This window comes from Ciona robusta, chromosome 5, assembly GCF_009617815.1.
Source record: "Ciona robusta chromosome 5, ASM961781v2".
NCBI classification, from domain to species: Eukaryota; Metazoa; Chordata; class Ascidiacea; order Phlebobranchia; family Cionidae; genus Ciona; species Ciona robusta.
The window spans coordinates 2,906,653-2,923,401 of NC_143239.1; the positions used below are offsets into that span (position 1 = coordinate 2,906,653).

At 34.1% G+C, this 16,749-nt stretch overlaps 3 protein-coding genes and 1 long non-coding RNA gene across 4 annotated transcripts; 2 read left to right on the top strand and 2 right to left on the bottom strand.

Annotated features, from left to right (window-relative positions):
* Window positions 1–19: 19 nt before the first annotated feature.
* On the top strand, window positions 20–2,031 carry LOC149735585 (ADP-ribosylhydrolase ARH3-like). Its single transcript, XM_089878108.1, has one exon. It carries the CDS (start codon window positions 394–396, stop codon window positions 1,465–1,467), a length of 1,074 nt encoding a protein of 357 aa, XP_089734234.1. The 5' UTR covers window positions 20–393; the 3' UTR covers window positions 1,468–2,031.
* A 45-nt stretch (window positions 2,032–2,076) lies between these two features.
* Window positions 2,077–8,082, top strand: LOC149735586 (general transcription factor IIH subunit 1-like). The gene is made up of 14 exons (XM_089878096.1): window positions 2,077–2,235; window positions 2,568–2,659; window positions 2,980–3,086; window positions 3,502–3,598; window positions 3,894–4,050; window positions 4,343–4,495; window positions 4,743–4,828; window positions 5,371–5,498; window positions 5,731–5,788; window positions 6,129–6,217; window positions 6,619–6,739; window positions 7,014–7,220; window positions 7,544–7,636; window positions 7,934–8,082. Exons 1-14 carry the CDS (start codon window positions 2,088–2,090, stop codon window positions 8,012–8,014), a joined length of 1,617 nt encoding a protein of 538 aa, XP_089734222.1. The 5' UTR covers window positions 2,077–2,087; the 3' UTR covers window positions 8,015–8,082.
* Window positions 8,083–8,521: 439 nt separating this feature from the next.
* Window positions 8,522–15,278, bottom strand: LOC149735587 (ruvB-like 2). The gene is made up of 11 exons (XM_089878102.1): window positions 14,819–15,278; window positions 14,389–14,574; window positions 13,816–13,986; window positions 13,460–13,558; window positions 13,085–13,191; window positions 12,692–12,909; window positions 10,734–10,826; window positions 10,074–10,194; window positions 9,553–9,658; window positions 9,081–9,224; window positions 8,522–8,709 (listed from the first exon to the last, which is right to left on the bottom strand). Exons 1-11 carry the CDS (start codon window positions 14,822–14,824, stop codon window positions 8,557–8,559), a joined length of 1,404 nt encoding a protein of 467 aa, XP_089734228.1. The 5' UTR covers window positions 14,825–15,278; the 3' UTR covers window positions 8,522–8,556.
* Window positions 15,279–15,792: 514 nt separating this feature from the next.
* LOC149735588 (uncharacterized) lies at window positions 15,793–16,526 on the bottom strand. The gene is made up of 2 exons (XR_016385032.1): window positions 16,390–16,526; window positions 15,793–16,119 (listed from the first exon to the last, which is right to left on the bottom strand). It is a non-coding gene; the product is annotated as an uncharacterized LOC149735588 (long non-coding RNA).
* Between the last annotated feature and the right edge of the window lie 223 nt (window positions 16,527–16,749).

Genomic DNA, 16,749 nt, shown 5'->3' on the forward strand with positions numbered 1-16,749 from the left:
AAACGACTTTGGAGTCTCCGTATGTATCCAAGTTCGTATGTAATATATGCACGTTGTTGTTATCACGTTTTACGTTGTTTATATTCACTATTTTTGTGTATATAGAACCTGTAACCTACTAGGTTAAGACAACGAGATTTGTATTTTGCTTTTCTGTTTATATTTTGAGTCATGATCAATTTCCCTGGCTTATATCAGCTCCATTATTTCATTAAATAAACAATAAATATTACTCATTAGTTTATAGTATTATATAATATAATGTTGTGCATACAATAGTAACAATAATACAATACATAAACACTTAACAGTATATCACAATTGTGGTTTGTTAAGATGGTAACAGTTATTTTAAGAAATAATTTCTGAGCAAGTTTGACTACAGTATTCCCAATGGCTCAAATGCGAAGTCGTTCTAAGTATTATGGTGCAGTTTTGGGGGCCCTAGTTGGAGATTGCATTGGAGCACAGTTTGAAAGTGGTTGGTGTCCAGTTGCTTTTAGCACTCTTTTAAAACTGACTGATACCTTGAAAGAAAAAGTTTCCGATGGATCAAGTGAGAAGTGGATGTTGTATTACACTGATGACACAGAGATGGCACATGAACTTGGAAAATCAATGTTGAGTAAAGGAGCATTTGATGCTAAAAATGTTGCCGAGTGTTTTGGAGAAACCTACTTCGCAAGCAAGCCATGCAGATGGTATGGTGGTAGCGTACCAAATGTTTTTAAACAGTTGCAGGCAGTTAGGTATAAAGGTGATCCTTATGGCCCAGCTGCAAAGCAGTTCAATGGTCAAGGTTCGTATGGTAATGGTTCTGCAATGCGTGTCTTTCCTGTTTCTTTATTTTATTTTGAAGATGTGGACAAGGTTATGCATTTTGCCGCGTGCAGTTCAAAGATCACTCACAGCCACATTAATGCAATCAATGGAGCCATACTACAGGCACTTGCAGTACATACAGCATTGAGCAGTTCTAGGGATACTACATGGGACATCGTGCTAAACAAGCTGACCAAGTATGCTGAAAAACTGGAAGAATCCAAATCCATAGACAGTCGTGTTTACTGTCAGAAACTAAATGAAATGTACCGGATGATCTTGGCAAACCACATTCCCACTCAAAATGAAATTGATGATAAAATTGGAACTGGAATAAGGTCAGATGAAGCTATGTGCGCGGCTTTATTCTCTTTCCTTTTAATTCTTGCTGGGAAATCGCCACCAGAGTTATCTCATTTATCTCCAATATGTCAAGTCATTCTGTATGCAATTTCGCTTGGTGGGGACACAGATACAATAGCAACCATGGCTGGAGCAATAGCAGGTGCATACTATGGAGAAGAAGGTATACCAAAGAACTGGATACAGGCGTGCGAAGGGAATGAAGAAGCCTGTAACCTTGCTCTAAATCTGTTCAATTTTAAAGGTCCAGATATTGCATCGGGTTCTAAAACTTCAATCTAAATTAACAACTTTATATACTGACATTAGCAGGAATACTGTATTTTCATTTATTCTAGAAATTCCTGTTGAGTTTTTAGTATTTAACCAATATAGACTAGTGATTCACAAATGTGTTTTGCTTGTTTACTAAAAAAATGTTTTTGTATGTATTTGTGAATATTATATGAAAAAACTCTGGAACATATAATTTACCACTACCCTATACAGTGTTGAGTGATGAATGTCGATGTTTAATTTAAAATGACTTGTTTTATAACTTTTAGGTGTATATGTTCTCAGAACCTCTATATGTGTAAAGTATATTTATTGTATAAGATTATTATGCCCTATCCGCATGTTGAAATGTATCATAATATTGTAAAGTTAAACTAATTTAAAGCGTTGTCTTTTTTTTGTAAATTTCTAATATTAAAAACAATATATCTATCTATATATATATATCAAACAGATACACCATGGCCCGCTTATGAGTTACACCAACATTTTATAACTTTGTGATTGATTTTAAAGCAACAATATAACACTATTGCACTTGTTATTAAATTTCTTCAACATGCATTTTAGTTTTTTACCCAAAAGATTTAAAATCCTATTAAGTTACACAACAAATTAGCACTGCCATGTCTGCTGAACAAATTCAGCTTCTGATAAGCCAGGTCCGCCACAAAAAGAGGGATGGTTCATTATATTTGATGAGTGAACGACTGGCTTGGTGTCCAGAGGGCAGAGATCACTTTGATGTCAGCCACTTGTATTCTGATATCAAATGTAAGTGATAAGATCTATCGATTTAATTGTATTAATAAATTGATTTTTGATAAATTCTTGCAAATGGTATGGCATGTCGATTTCATAAAAAAAGCTTTTTTGGCTCTCCCCTTTCATTATACTAAGACCTATAAGGTCTGATTCGACAGTCAAAAAGTTCTAATTTGACCTGAAAGTTGAATAGCTTTATGCCAACAGTTACACATTGTGTACGTTTTACAACAACACATGGGTAGACTATTTACTGCATCCATGATAACTAACTATACTAGCAGTTGTGGGCCCATTGTATTTTCTAAAAGCAGCTTCGTACAACACCATTTGATTGACAGGTCAAAAAGTGAGCCCTGAAGGAAAAGCAAAGATCCAGTTACAGATTATTCTTCTGAATGAATCTTCATTTGTGTTCCATTTTTCCAACACTGTAAGTAGTTAGATTTTGAATTAATTGTATAGTATCCCTTACAAACTGCAAATTAATGAGACTTGGGTCTCATTAATTTGAACAAAGCAGTTATTGTGTTTTTCTTATGTGCACCAGTGTATGTAATGTAAGTCCGAAGTCATGTATGTTAACAAGTTTTATACTTACCAAGAGACATTTGGTTCCACATACTTGATGCACAATAAGATACCAATGTTATACCCCTCTAGTTTTCTGTGTTAAAGAGATCTAGTTCTCTTTGTTGATGCAGGATATATAAATAATGATGATATTTTAAGGCATATCATTTTTTTTCACAGAACACAGCAGAAGGTAAAAGTGACAGAGAGAAAGTTAAAACATTACTTGCTCAAATGCTACCTAAGTTTCGTCGTACAATAGACAAGGAATTGGAAGAAAAAAACAAGTACTGGTTATATTTTGTATAAATTCTGCCTACAATTTTGGGGTATTTGGCTAACTGTGATGTACATCCAGATAACCAGGCCCATTGGCCATTGCATGCTTACACACCAGCGCCATGGAAAAGTTGTTAGTGTGCCTGCCTCTAACTCAGAGGTACTGGGTTCAAGGCTTGTCGCTGCTGCCATTGTGGGCATATGTGTCCTTGGGCAAGACACTTAACCACAATTGCTTCAACCCAGTTGTCATTAATGGATTGTCCAAATTATCAGTCATACATAAAAAATCACCTACAAAGTTAGCTGGCACAAGGTGTATGAAACAGAACACTCAGGTTATAACGACTGCCGTTTTCTGGCCATGCGGGGGTAAAGTAAGTTACATTCATGCACAATTAAAAACAAACATATTTATTAAAGGTTGCTGCAACAAGACAGCGAGCTGTTTCAAACTTATAAAGATCTTGTAGTGAGTGGAGTTATTTCACCTGAGGAATTCTGGAATTCTCATTCATCTGTAAGGTTCTAACTATGTTTGCTATATAGTGTTTAGCAATTCTCAAAAGCCATTAGAAATTTGCTTATAGATATATTAAGGTTAAAATTATGAGTACAGGGCTTGATGCTGCCATTGTGAACTTATGTGGATACTTAACAGCAATAACTAATAGCTCCAACCCGGTGGTTCCTTATGTATCATGCAAGGATAAATAATAAGTTTTATTCATTCATGAAATGTGTGTTTTCTCCATAAAAAGTTCAAAATTACTTTATAGTAATGTTGTAACAAATATATATTTTTACCTGCAAAGAAACTGTCATCATCGAAACAAAATCTGATCGCACAAAAAGTTGGCGTGTCTGCAGGATTCCTCGCAGAAGTCCGTCCACAATCAGATGGTTGTAATGGTCTTCGCTATAACTTGACATCTGATACAATACATTCTATATTTTCCACTTACCCTGCGGGTGAGTTAAAACAGCAAAAAAAGTATTATGTTGTAATATTTTAGTATTTTATTATAAAAAACGTGATACTTGTGTTTTAGCTCTTTTTTTTGCAAACTTCTTTCCAGAAAAAAACAAAATACAAATCTAATATGTGTGATAGCAACGGTATTTTCTATGATGAGCACTACCATTACAAGCACTTTCCATAAATAATAACTGAAACTAAGCTTTTCTAGCAAAAAAAAACAATTAAATTTTATTATAATATTAAACAAAAAAGCTGTTTTAAACCGATTCTTTATTTTCCCAGTAAAACGAAAATATCTGGAAAATGTGCCGGACAAACTAACAGAAAAGGATTTCTGGACAATGTTTTTCCAATCCCATTATTTTCACCGAGATCGAACTGCGCAAAGCTCAAGCAAGGATCTATTTGCTGATTGTGTCAAAAAAGATGAACAAGGTTAATGCTATATGTTGTAACATGGACATACCTAATCTGTACATATATAGGAGTAAGTGTTATGATGAGACCAGGGGACCTAGGATGTAGACCAGAGGGGCACATTACCTTTAATGGAAGTAATTAATGTGATTGAATTTAACTTTTAGAATGCTAAAATACAAGTAATACAAAATCCTAATACCCCTTTAACATGACCAATTTAATATGTTTTTCGCAATAAGGATATATTTATTTATTTTTTTAGATATTCTGTCTTTGTTGAGCTTGGGTGTTAAGGACAAGTTCAATGACCTCACGTACTTGGAAGATGGGGACAGTGCACAGGATGAGGTGTGGTTTAAAATAAAATTTAGTTACATTTGGATATAGTTTAATTGCGTTTGGATATAAAAGAATTTTATTCAAATAGTTGCTTGTGCTATTTTAATTTACAAAAACTTAAATTTGCTTCACAAGTATTAGTAATGTATTTGAAAAAATGGATATATTAAGTAAAGGATGTAAGATAAATGATTTAATAAGCAGTAACATAAAAAATGAATAATGTTTACATGGACACCTGCTTAAGAGTTGGCATGTATGGAAATTTGTGGGCGATTGTGTTTTTTTTTTCCGTATGGATGACAATTTGGAAAAAACACTATTGTCCACTGGCTAGAAACATTGTCTGTTAAGTATTTTTCCAATGAGGCATACCCCCACAATGGTAGGACATAGAACAGGAGCATTAAGTATCAAACCCAGTTTCTGTTTAGTTATAATGTGAGTGAGCCCTAATAGCGCAAGTCTTAAGTCCAAAGAGAACAATTTTTGTATATTTATAGAATATTTTGTGTATGTTATCCTTTCACAGTTATGTCTTATTTACCCAGGGTTATGGAAACACGTTAAATGAACCACTACCCGGTACTGCCAAGCCGTCAGCATCGCAGATCGCTCATAAAAATATTATAAAACGCTTCAATCATCAAAATGCAATGATTCTCTCAACAAGTCTAAGGTTTTTTAATTTAACAAATTTTGTGATGTTTTTTTTTGCAGTCATTTTTATTTGATTATAATTTTCATCTTTTTTTACCTAAATTAATTTGATCCTTGCTATCGCATTCAACATGAATAATGTTGTGTCATGTATCAAGTAGATATATATAATACTGTCATTTATCGCTAAACATTAAAACAACAACACACAATTAAGAATGGTTATTAAACTATTTTTAAAAAATTTTTAGACAAGAAAAAGATGGAAATGGTTTCACAGAAACAGATGGTGAAGTCGTCATCAAAAAGGTGCAGCACTTAACACTGAGCTTTATTTTTTAAGATGTCATATCGTGATATCAATATTTGACTGATACTGGATGTAATTCAATACGAGCACATTCACTGACGTTGCGATTGTTACTTTTCAGAGAGCAAATTCACAACACTAAGTTTTATTTTTTAAGCTGTGACAGCAATAATTGCTCCAATAGATAGGTAAATAGATTGAAACCATATTATTATCCATAAAAAACATTGCAGTAGCAGGTTGGACGAATTTTAGAGGAGAATTTGTATTTTGTTAGGGCTTTAGTATTATAAGACAAAAACATTAACATGTGTTATTTTCCCAACCCTTTGTTCTTAGGCGCGCTTAAAAGATGCAACCACATATTCTGATCTTGAATCTCCTCACAGCAGTAATGAAGCAATGTTAAATATACAGAAGCATGAAAGGTTACTACATATGCTATACTCATTGCCCTGAGTCATGAAACATGTATATAACATCATATAGCTTATTTTACTATACAACAGAATTCCTTTAAATATTGATATCTATTAATGTTGGACATATACAGAGAACATAGAAAAATATCTGGAGAAATTTTACCCAAATAATAATATTATTCTTTTAAATATTTTCCATTTGCATTAAAACATAAAAGTAGTGATATGCATAGATTTTTAAAGGATATAATTTTGGGGTTAATGTTAATTTAAAATGTTTTTTGTCAGTGAACATTAATTCAATGTTTACCATTTGATTATAGACCGTGTTACAAAAAATGTATATATATATTAATTATATACTGCTTTATTTGTCAAGTGTTTTATTTGTGTACACACTATTGTAGGTACAAGCATGGCCCAACTCTTGTCTGCCAAGCACATCAAGAGTTAAACAATGACAATGTTCGGGAAGGCATGAGAATTATTTCATCTCAATGTGAAAACTACAAGCCACGTCTTTCACAGGTGGGAGTGATATTATATATTTAGTAAAAACCAGCAAAATTTAGATGAAAGTGCTAGAAGTAATATAATACCTCTAGATTTTTAGTAAAAATATGCAAAAAAGGTAGTTATTAATATTATATAATATGCCAATAGTGTATGAATGTATGATATATAACAAACCTTTTTTCTAAAGTTTATTAATGTACTTGGTATCCTATTATAAATTATTAAGGTTCTATGGCAAAAATTTAAGCCAAGAGTTAACTCATACTCCAAATTAATTATTACACAGGTACTTAAGCCATCAAATGCTGCTAACGCCCTGAAAGAACTCTCCTCTGGAATGTCTTCCTCCTCCCAGACCTCCGAGAACGCAATCCAACACATCCTCTCACAAACACAACAGGATGAACTGAAACAGCTATATGCTTCGTTATCTGAACTCTTGCGTCACTTTTGGACGTGCTTTCCGGCTAACACAACATTTTTACAGGAAAAAGTAAGTCTAAAATAAAGGGCCTTTTATTGCTCTACTGATATATCAAAGAATGATACTTTTGGGACAATTCTGCTATGACAAAATCTCTACAAGTGAAATTATATGTTTTAGGTTGTTTTAGATTACTTTATAAAGCTGTAGCAACTAGCAAGCTTGTGTGAATATACTGACTGGCCTTACATTCCACATTGTTAGAATAGCACTGTTCCTTTAATGGGTATAAATATATATATATAAAAAAATGTCTGTTTGCAGCAACAACAGCCTAATGCTTCAAGTAATAGCATAGAATTGCGTAACTTCATTTAAAAATTTTGTTACAGGTAAACCGAATGTGCCACAGTATTGAGACTTTTCAACAAACCAGGCTACGAGTTTTTCAAGACCAGTTACGTAGAAGCATGGTACATGCTAACGTGAGTTTACAAATAGTATTGTGTTACTGTTACAAATATGCTATTATATATTTAAATGTAATATGCTCCCTCAATGGTAACGAATTACAGTTAAAAAGCTTTGCAAGATTTTCCTTTACACATCCTTAGTAATACAAAAGTTTAAACATAGTTTACCTTATCCATAAACCTTTATCGTGCCTACGAGTTAATACATGTGTAACTTTGTGGCTGATTGATTTTTCTGCACGAATAATTTTATCTAACAAAGCAGTACAAAATTGAGGAGTGCATATACATGTTGATTATTATATGCAGGTCACCGAGCACCTGGATGACATGATCAGTGCAGCTTTTGCAAAGTTTAATTCATGGCAATCTAAGAAGACACGCAGATAGCATTAACTCCAGAATAAATTGTAGGAAATTTTTGCCCATTGCCAATACAGAAACCATGACTTATAAAACCGGTGTGATGTTTTCTTTAGTTATGTTAGAAGCGGAGTATTTCAGACTTTTTCCGTGTTTCAATATGGTGTCCAACATGCCCACGACGAACAACAAAAGGTGTGCAATGACATGTTTGCCGCAACGAACAAAACTAATTTAGAAATCTAAGTTAGGATGCAGTAAAGGCTAACTAAAACGCACAAGAATGATGACAGACATAAGGCTAATAAACCACAGCCTTAATTATATCAGTTATGGGGTTCACACAGGTAAATCCACAGCCCTTGTAACATGTTTTCTGGATGGTAAATATACCTGCGAAGATTAAAAACCTGATCAAATCATATGTGCTAAACTGTATCTGACGACAGATAAATTCTTTCAAACTGCGTGTAAAGAAATAACATTTACTACCTCAGCTAAGCTTACAAGCTTACAACTACCTCACAAGAGACATACAAAAGCGAATTTTTAATATGAAAATATACAGATCAGGAAACTTCCATGGTTGTAGCATCACCAGCACCAGTCAACTCATTGAACATGAACTCCTCCTGGTATTCCTTGAGGAAAGTGGTCGATCTGGATTCGTCTATAAAGAGAGAGTAGACCTTCTTAATGTCTTCCACTGAAACCTCAGTTCCCTAAAGAAAAAAGAGATATTTGTTAAATCTTAACACAGTTTTTCAGAAAAAAAACTAGGAAAAATATCGTAATACGGCTTTTTCAAAAAAACTTAAAAAGGAAATTTTTATAATCCCTAAAACATTTCCTCTCTGATAAAAAAAATGGTAGTTTTTATTAATTAGAAAAAATGAGTGTGCCAGTTGATGTTTTAGAAACACTAAAAAAGGCGCTACATTTATTAGCCTTGAGTTGAACCAATCAGAGAAACACGCAAACCTTTTATCTTTATGTAGCACATGGATTTGTATTACTCTTACCAACATAACATAAAAGTAATTCCAATATTCCTACATATTAAGGTTCCTATAATAAACTGTTAAGATCATACTTTTCGTTTCCGGCAAACCAAAGACGCGGCCGTGATAAGTTGGATGGCATATCGTAGCGATGTCTCCAACCCAATCCTCGTGAGCACAGTGAGAGCTTGTTCCTCCATTTCCACATCTTCCTCCTCACATCGGATCTCAAGGATCTATATTGAAAGATGGTCATAAGGAAGTGTACTATGTAAAAGATCAGTTATTCTGTTTCATACAGATACCATATATGTGGGTGATGGTTTATTTTTTGACAATTTAGACAAGTTATTAGTGACCACTGGGTTGGAGTAATGAACATTGTGTTTTGCCCAATTGCACCCCCCACAATTGTAGCAGCATCGGGCATCCAACCCAGTATACTTTGACAAATGTTCTACCCCAGAGCTATGACACAAGTCGCCAGACAAATACCTCATCATAATAAGCAAGTATTCAGATGATGTTACTAGTTTACATAATATAAAATTATAAAAGTCACACCTGCTTAGTTTCTTTTTCGGAATATGGACTTGTGGCAATAATCAAGAGTCGGTCGAGCAAATCAATTGGAATTCCATGAGGGCTCTTGTAGTTGGTTCCACGAATTCTAAAATCATATTAAACTGCTGTAACAAAAAACCTTGGGACCGCATCCACCAAATTACTAAGCACAATTACAAAAAAGTTATTATATAGTAGGTACGGGAGGATGGCACACCTTTAGCATGTAGTATCCAAATATCCTGATCACGTTTTAAACAATAAGGTCGTGAGGCTACGGTTTTATAGTACTTTGAACGTTCTTTGTTTACTAATAAATGGTAAGAGAAAATATAATGAAAAGGTGTCCTATCTTCCCCAATATTTCTATACTATACCCTTTACCTTTTGCCTAAAAGGTGTGTTCAGAGTACATAAACCTATAAAATTACACCCACCAAAATACACATATACAAAAAGAATATTATACTTAAAATTTTGCCTGAAGGGCTCAGGATATAAAGGCATAGTTTACAGCTCACCTGGTAATGCCACGATTGGTTGCCATGATCAATACAGGTGCCATGTCACTCTCCAGTAGTCTATTGAGGAAAGAGAAACACTCAATGTCCAACATGTGGACCTCATCAATGAAGAGGACACCTTTGAACAACAATGGACATTAGTTCAAAACGCCCAACTAAAGTAAAAAATCCAAGTTATTGGGCTACGGTTTTTAAACTATTGGATATTTGTAGCTCAAAATTTGTGGCAGGCATCAGTTAAAAACGCTAAGGCTAAACTAAAAAATAGAAATCTAAGTTATTAAAGTACTGTTTTTTAAACTTTCTGAATTTTGCAGCTTAAAATTTGTGGGGGCAGGGCTGTTAAAACTAAAATAAAATTACGATTTTTACAATTTAATAATTTCCACTTTATAACGCTTTTGTTTGAAATAAAATTGTATGATTTGAAAAAAATTGAAAACCCCACAGGGTGATGTTGGTCAGTGCAGAAATCAATCTCATTTTTCTGGTGAGACTCAACCGTAATTACTAATTTTGCAATTTAATAATTTCCACCTTACATAACTTCTTTTTTGTTAGAAAATTTGAGGCAAATTTACTACCAAACCCCTTGGGTAATTTCAATCATTGCATAAATAAAACCTATTATTTAAAGTAAACATTATCAATTTGCACCTGGAATAATTTCCGCTTTCCCTTCCTCTCTCCATTCAGCAACTTTCGAGTTGATTTGTTCCCGAACTTCACTTTTGATCTCACCGGTATCACCTAAAAAAAAACATCATAAAATATTGCATCTTCAGAAAGATAATTTCACAAAAAAAAATTAAAAAGTTTTTCAGACATTAATATTACACCATTTAAAAAGTCTTACATAATCAGAAAAAAAATCCTGAAAAAGGAAGTTAACAAATATCAATATTGTTACTTCAAAAAATTTGTTATATAAAAAATGTTTTACTTCTACAAAATTTGTAAAACTACTTTTACTTAAAAAAATAGTTATAGAAAACTTAATATCCCACTTTAAAAACTTATCTCTAACCAGTGGCGCAACCAGCGCGTTCAAAAGGGGGCTGTCATATTTACGTCCAGTCAACGTTTATCTATGACGCGATAAAACACTCCCTTTAATGGTTGTGCACACTAATATATATCCTATTTTAACACTACATTATTAAAAAGACGTATCTAAATTAGTATAAACTGATGAAACATTGGTGCAAGTTTTACGCATGTGCATCGTGGATAATGTAACGATTATTTACATCAGAATAAACCTTTGAAAAACCATTACGATTGTTACGTCACAAACGAGATTATTGTTATTGGTAAACAATCGTGTTTTATTTGCTCCCATACGATCTGTAGTTTTTGTATAATTTCGGTTTCTGATGATTAGTTTAAATAGTGGTTCCGAAACTATGGTACGCGAAGGCCTCCCAGGTGGTACGCGAGTACCTTATTAAGTTCAAACCAAACGATCGCAAATGATCTTTTAGTGATTGTCGTGAGCATTATTTTAATTCACATAAATTACGTACAGCGTGACATTTCATGCTATATTCCCTACACCGGTGTTCCTAACTTTTTAAACTTAGGCGTTGCTTTATGCGTGTACAAAGTATTTTTGCAAACCTATCTTTACTTATGCTCATTCGTGAAAAGGCAAATATCCAACCTGTTTTTAAGCACATGCAGGTTAAATAATCAAGGGGACAATTGCTAATATGACGCAGATAATCAACGTGTGAATTGCTATTATGTCGTAATCAATTACCAGGTCAAACAATCGTTATTATGATGCAATGAATCCACGTGTGAATCCCTACTGTTTCGTAATAATTAGACTGCTTGGCTGAGGAAAACATCGTAAATATACAGCAGTGCTACTTATGGAACCTATTTATGTTGTTTATTCCACCCTGTTACCCTGTTTAATTGGCAAATTACAATTAATGGGGTGGTTTGAGAACGCTGCATGAACCAAAAATATGTATACGCGAGTAGATAAAGTTTGGAAACCACTGGTTTAAATGCAGATAAACCGCGATCAAGTGAATTTTAATTGGTGCAAATATAAAAGCAAGTAGCGACGGTATCAGTAAATTGGAGCCAACAGAAATCGTAATATATCGACATATCGTCCTGGCCGAGCTTGGACAGAAGCCAAAAAACGTCGTTCGTTGTCACCGCAAGAGAACCAGAGTTTCATTACGTCACTTGTCACGAGAATAAATTCACAACGATTGCTTCGTTTGTTAGGTGTTGAATGTATGCTACCGCATGCGTCTTCCTTTATTTCCTAGGCTGTCGCAGAGCGTAAAAATATGACGCTCATACACGATGTTTCGATGTCGTGGTTGGTTGGGAAGTGGGCACATTCCTCCAGATTGTTTTATTATGAAACGTCATAATTAATAGTTACGTTGCAATAGGACAAGTGACGTAACAATTGAACGAAAAATTGTTTCAATTCCAAGCGAATGAATGTAATACTGAATGCAACGCGTGTGTGTGCGTCTAAGCACTTTCTGGCTGCGTGCGTGTCTGCGGAAAAGGGGGCTGTCATGACAGCAAAACAGCCCCCCTGGTTGCGCCCCTGTCTCTAACACCAAATCATTTAAACCCACCAGAAAATAGAGCAAGAAATCCTTGTGTTCTGCTGTTAATAACATCAATCTCGTGGATGGTGACGGTATGTACGACCTCCTTTCTCTTCTGTAGCTCACCCTCCGGACATTGAACAAAGCGAGTTTGGGAGTCGGTCGCATCGTAATCACGAGCTCTCGTAAACGAACGACCGAGTTTCGACACCTTTCCGCTTGACTTGTCAATTGTTATGATGTCACTGAGAAATTTGATAAATGCAAACATTTAAAAGAAAATATGTATTTGGTAATGGCTAATTTAAGTACATGTGATATAATTTTTATATTGTTTCTGTATTTCTCTCATAGTCTTATTAAAATAATCAGTCAGAATATTTTTAAATTTAAAGTTTTAAATAACTTAGTTAGTCATACCCAGCTTGAATTTTTTCCTTAGTTATCTGTTCAATCATCTTCTGCCCGAGGTCAAACACAGTTTCCATGTCCGTTGTTTTCAGTGTTAACTTTCCCACTTTAGCTCCCTGAAAAATGAAAAGATAATTAAAACATTGTAATTTAAAATTTTGAAGTAAAAGGCAAAATGGGCCAACTCTGACTTACATTTCAGGTGTCTAGAGTATCCCCACCCAGAACCACACATGGGTTTACTCATATAAAATAAAAAGATTGCCTCAAGAATCAAGATAGTAAAATAGTGGTCTACTAATTTAAAACCAAGTTGTCAAAATTAACAAAATGTCAAAATAATATAACATGAACCAGTTCTAAATACATTCACACACGACTCACAGTTCCAGTAGCTGGTCTTTCCACACTAACTTCAACAACCTCTCCTTCTATTAACTCTGTCTCTTCTTTTATTCGAACACCAATTGATTTACGGAATGCCTGAAGTTAACATGAAAATAAGTTTGTTTTAATTTTTGGCATAAGAACAAAGTAGTATATATTTAATTTATTCTGTATAGGTGAGGTCCTTGAGGACTTAGAATTTGGGCCAGATTTGGCCCATTACCCCAACAAGGTACCTGAAGGTGGTATACGTAGTATACAATTTTTACAAATTTTATATTTTACCGAGTGAAAAAAAACCATAACAATTTAAGACGCAAATCCAATTATACTGTATATATGTCTGTAATGACCTGAGTAAGTGCTTCAGTTTTGCTCATTTCAAGCGAGAAAATTTCACTTCCAGCCATTGCTTGGAAAGGTGCATCCTTGCTCATTGCTTGTGCCATTCCCATAGCTATGGCTGTTTTCCCTGTGCCTGGTTGCCCAGCAATAAGCAAAGCACGGCCTGCTATTTTTCCCTCCTACAAAAAAAAACATATGAAGATTTGGTATGTGTTTTGTGAACAGTATGTTATGATTTGCATGAATGCACCAATGCTGTTTTTAGATATACATATTTCAATAAACTGCACTACTGTGTATAATTATATGAAAGTATGAACATGTCACATAACATAACACAATTTTTCATTAGTTATTGATGATATATATATTTTGTTTATGGTAGCTGGCTGATATGAAATAAACATAAAAATTTAGCAGTGCTGATTTGAAAAACATCTCCAAAAAAAGTAAATGCACAAATATGCTGGAGAAAAATTAATCATAAAAATGTGAAATCTTATGTCGTATTCCGCACACTAAATAATACAATATATTTTAATCACTGTTAAATTAAAATAAAACCAAAAACTCTTTATTACCTTAATCATTTCCAGTATAACACCAGCTGCCCGTCGAGCGGCAAGTTGGCCCACCATGCCCTGTGAAACTTGCCTTGGTTCAAGGTCATCATTCAACCCAAGACCACGGACATGGGAGTGAGCTCCTATTCTTTCAAGTCGTGTAACTTCACGCACCTCTTGCACTTTGTTTAATGTATTGGCGGCCTGTAAAAGTACTTTATTAATTCTTTTAAATCTGGTGGTCACAACACGGGGGTCGCCGAAGGTAAACCAATTGTAAAAGCGTTAGGGAAGCCCAGGTTTAAATAATATTATACCTAACATTTCATGGAAACTTACAATTAGGAATTGATGTGGCAAATTATTTGTTTTACAGTGAAACAAGCAAAACTTTATTATAAGTATTGGTTTAGTATTGGTGAAACAAACTACATTAAACTTTACTTACAGCCATGTTGAAGGAAAGAAACACTCAAGCAATTGCCTACACACGCGAGTGGAAAATATTTTACCAACGGCAATACTGATGGAAATAGTCAGACTATAATTAAATGAATCTGAAAATGTGGTTGTCGTCTGAATTAAGCAATGAAAACTTGTTTTTTTTAAACAAATTACTCAATTTTTATAGTAATTTTCTTTAAAAAAGCATTTATTTTATTGAACAGTAAAAGACATGAAACTGCCTACTGTGTAGAATGTACAAATTTATACAAACATATTTATAATACAACGAAAGAGTATATATATTTTCCGTAAGGTTATACAACGAAGAAGTATATTTCCGTAAAATATTAATGCATAAATACGTTCCGATAATTATCAACAAACAGTGACAAAATAATATTATCAACAAACAGTGACAGAAATTCAGCAATTTAATCTTAAGAAACTACAGCTAACCCTTAACGACACCAAAACAATACAAACTGAAGAACATGCTAGATTTTTAACATTACCGGTTACTTGAATTTTCACAATGGTTCGATCAACTTACAACAAATTGGGTACGCACTATACTCATAAAGTTATCGCTGAAAATCTTTTGCAATAATAGCTGGTATAGCATGTACAATCAAACACCATATACAATGGAAAAATAGTTTATATAGTAGCCTACCTTTCTAAATTTAATTAGTTTCAAAAACTTGCAGTTTAATAAGTATGTTCAAGAGCGTTTTGCTCATTCTTTTATGTCCAACGTCAGAAGCAGAGTCCGTATATAAACATGTTTATATATGTTTTTATGTTTATATACGGACTCTGGTCAGAAGAAACATGTTTATATATGTTTATATGTTTATATGTTTATATACGGACTCTGGTCAGAAGCAGTTTTGCATGTATGGCCGACACTTTGGTAAACCAGTGATTATTGAAGACCGCTAACTGTCTTAACGAAAAATATACGCCGCAACATCGAACCTGATATGATTTTGTTAATGAGCGATTTGCAACACGAATAGGCGACCGGCAACAAATTAAGAAGCTACGGCAGTTTTGGTATACGATCCATCCATACTATACATTCTTCAGTCTAATTTGTACTATCACTGTATATATCTGGAGTTAAAAAACATCAGGTAGAACTTGATTGAAGTAAAAACACGTTAGACAGTGTTATCTTTCCACACTTCAAATTTCGATTGCATGTCGGTCAACTGGTGACTTTTTACCAAGCGACAACAATGGTAACGGGACATCTTTGGAATCAGTATCATTTGTTTCGAGGAATACGTTTTGACGCAACTGCAAAAAAATCAACTGATTTATACAATTTACCAAGCAGGTATATAGTGCTGTAGGTTGGCATACCTTTAGCACATAATATACAAATATCCTGACCGTGTTTTAAACGATTAACAACGGACTATGGGGGTAAGAATACGTTTTTTATAACTTTTTTGACCCGTTTTTGTTTACTAACAAAGGCGACGAGAAATGAAGTGAAAGGATGTCTTATCTTCCCCCACCCTACTATATATATACTTTCCAGTTATAGGGTAACCCGTAACCAACCTCGGAAAATGGCTTCTTCAACTTTAGCTTAATGTAAAGTGCATAGCCAGGAATGAACAGCACAGAACTTAGACTCATCAAATGCCCAAGGAATTGCGCCCACACAGAAAAAACATAATTTCCAATTTTTAACAACTTAAAACCAGTAAGATAATAAACAATAATCGCCTGGAAGTGAAACGTGACTTTAGTAGGCTTAAAGATAATATAGTATATAAGGTTACAGTTGCTTATCCACGTGTAAATCGGTATAAGGGTGGCTGTACACAGTATCCGGACTTCGTCCGTTTTGTGTTTTGTCCGGATTTCGCTGCCGCATGCGGTATTGAACACAGGTTTGCATACGACTTCGCAAGCGAA

What these genes read in the sequence shown, in the direction of transcription:
- LOC149735585 (XM_089878108.1), top strand. Translation starts at nt 394, where the DNA reads ATGGCTCAAATGCGAAGTCGTTCTAAGTATTATGGTGCAGTTTTGGGG.
- LOC149735586 (XM_089878096.1), top strand. Translation starts at nt 2,088, where the DNA reads ATGTCTGCTGAACAAATTCAGCTTCTGATAAGCCAGGTCCGCCACAAA. An exon ending in TGTCAAAAAAGATGAACAAG is followed by an intron (nt 4,496 to 4,742) that starts GTTAATGCTATA and finishes TTATTTTTTTAG; the next exon opens with ATATTCTGTCTTTGTTGAGC. An exon ending in CAACATTTTTACAGGAAAAA is followed by an intron (nt 7,221 to 7,543) that starts GTAAGTCTAAAA and finishes ATTTTGTTACAG; the next exon opens with GTAAACCGAATGTGCCACAG.
- LOC149735587 (XM_089878102.1), bottom strand. An exon ending in AAGGAAAAAATTCAAGCTGG is followed by an intron (nt 12,910 to 13,084) that starts GTATGACTAACT and finishes CAAATTTCTCAG; the next exon opens with TGACATCATAACAATTGACA. An exon ending in CCGAAAAAGAAACTAAGCAG is followed by an intron (nt 9,225 to 9,552) that starts GTGTGACTTTTA and finishes CTTTCAATATAG; the next exon opens with ATCCTTGAGATCCGATGTGA.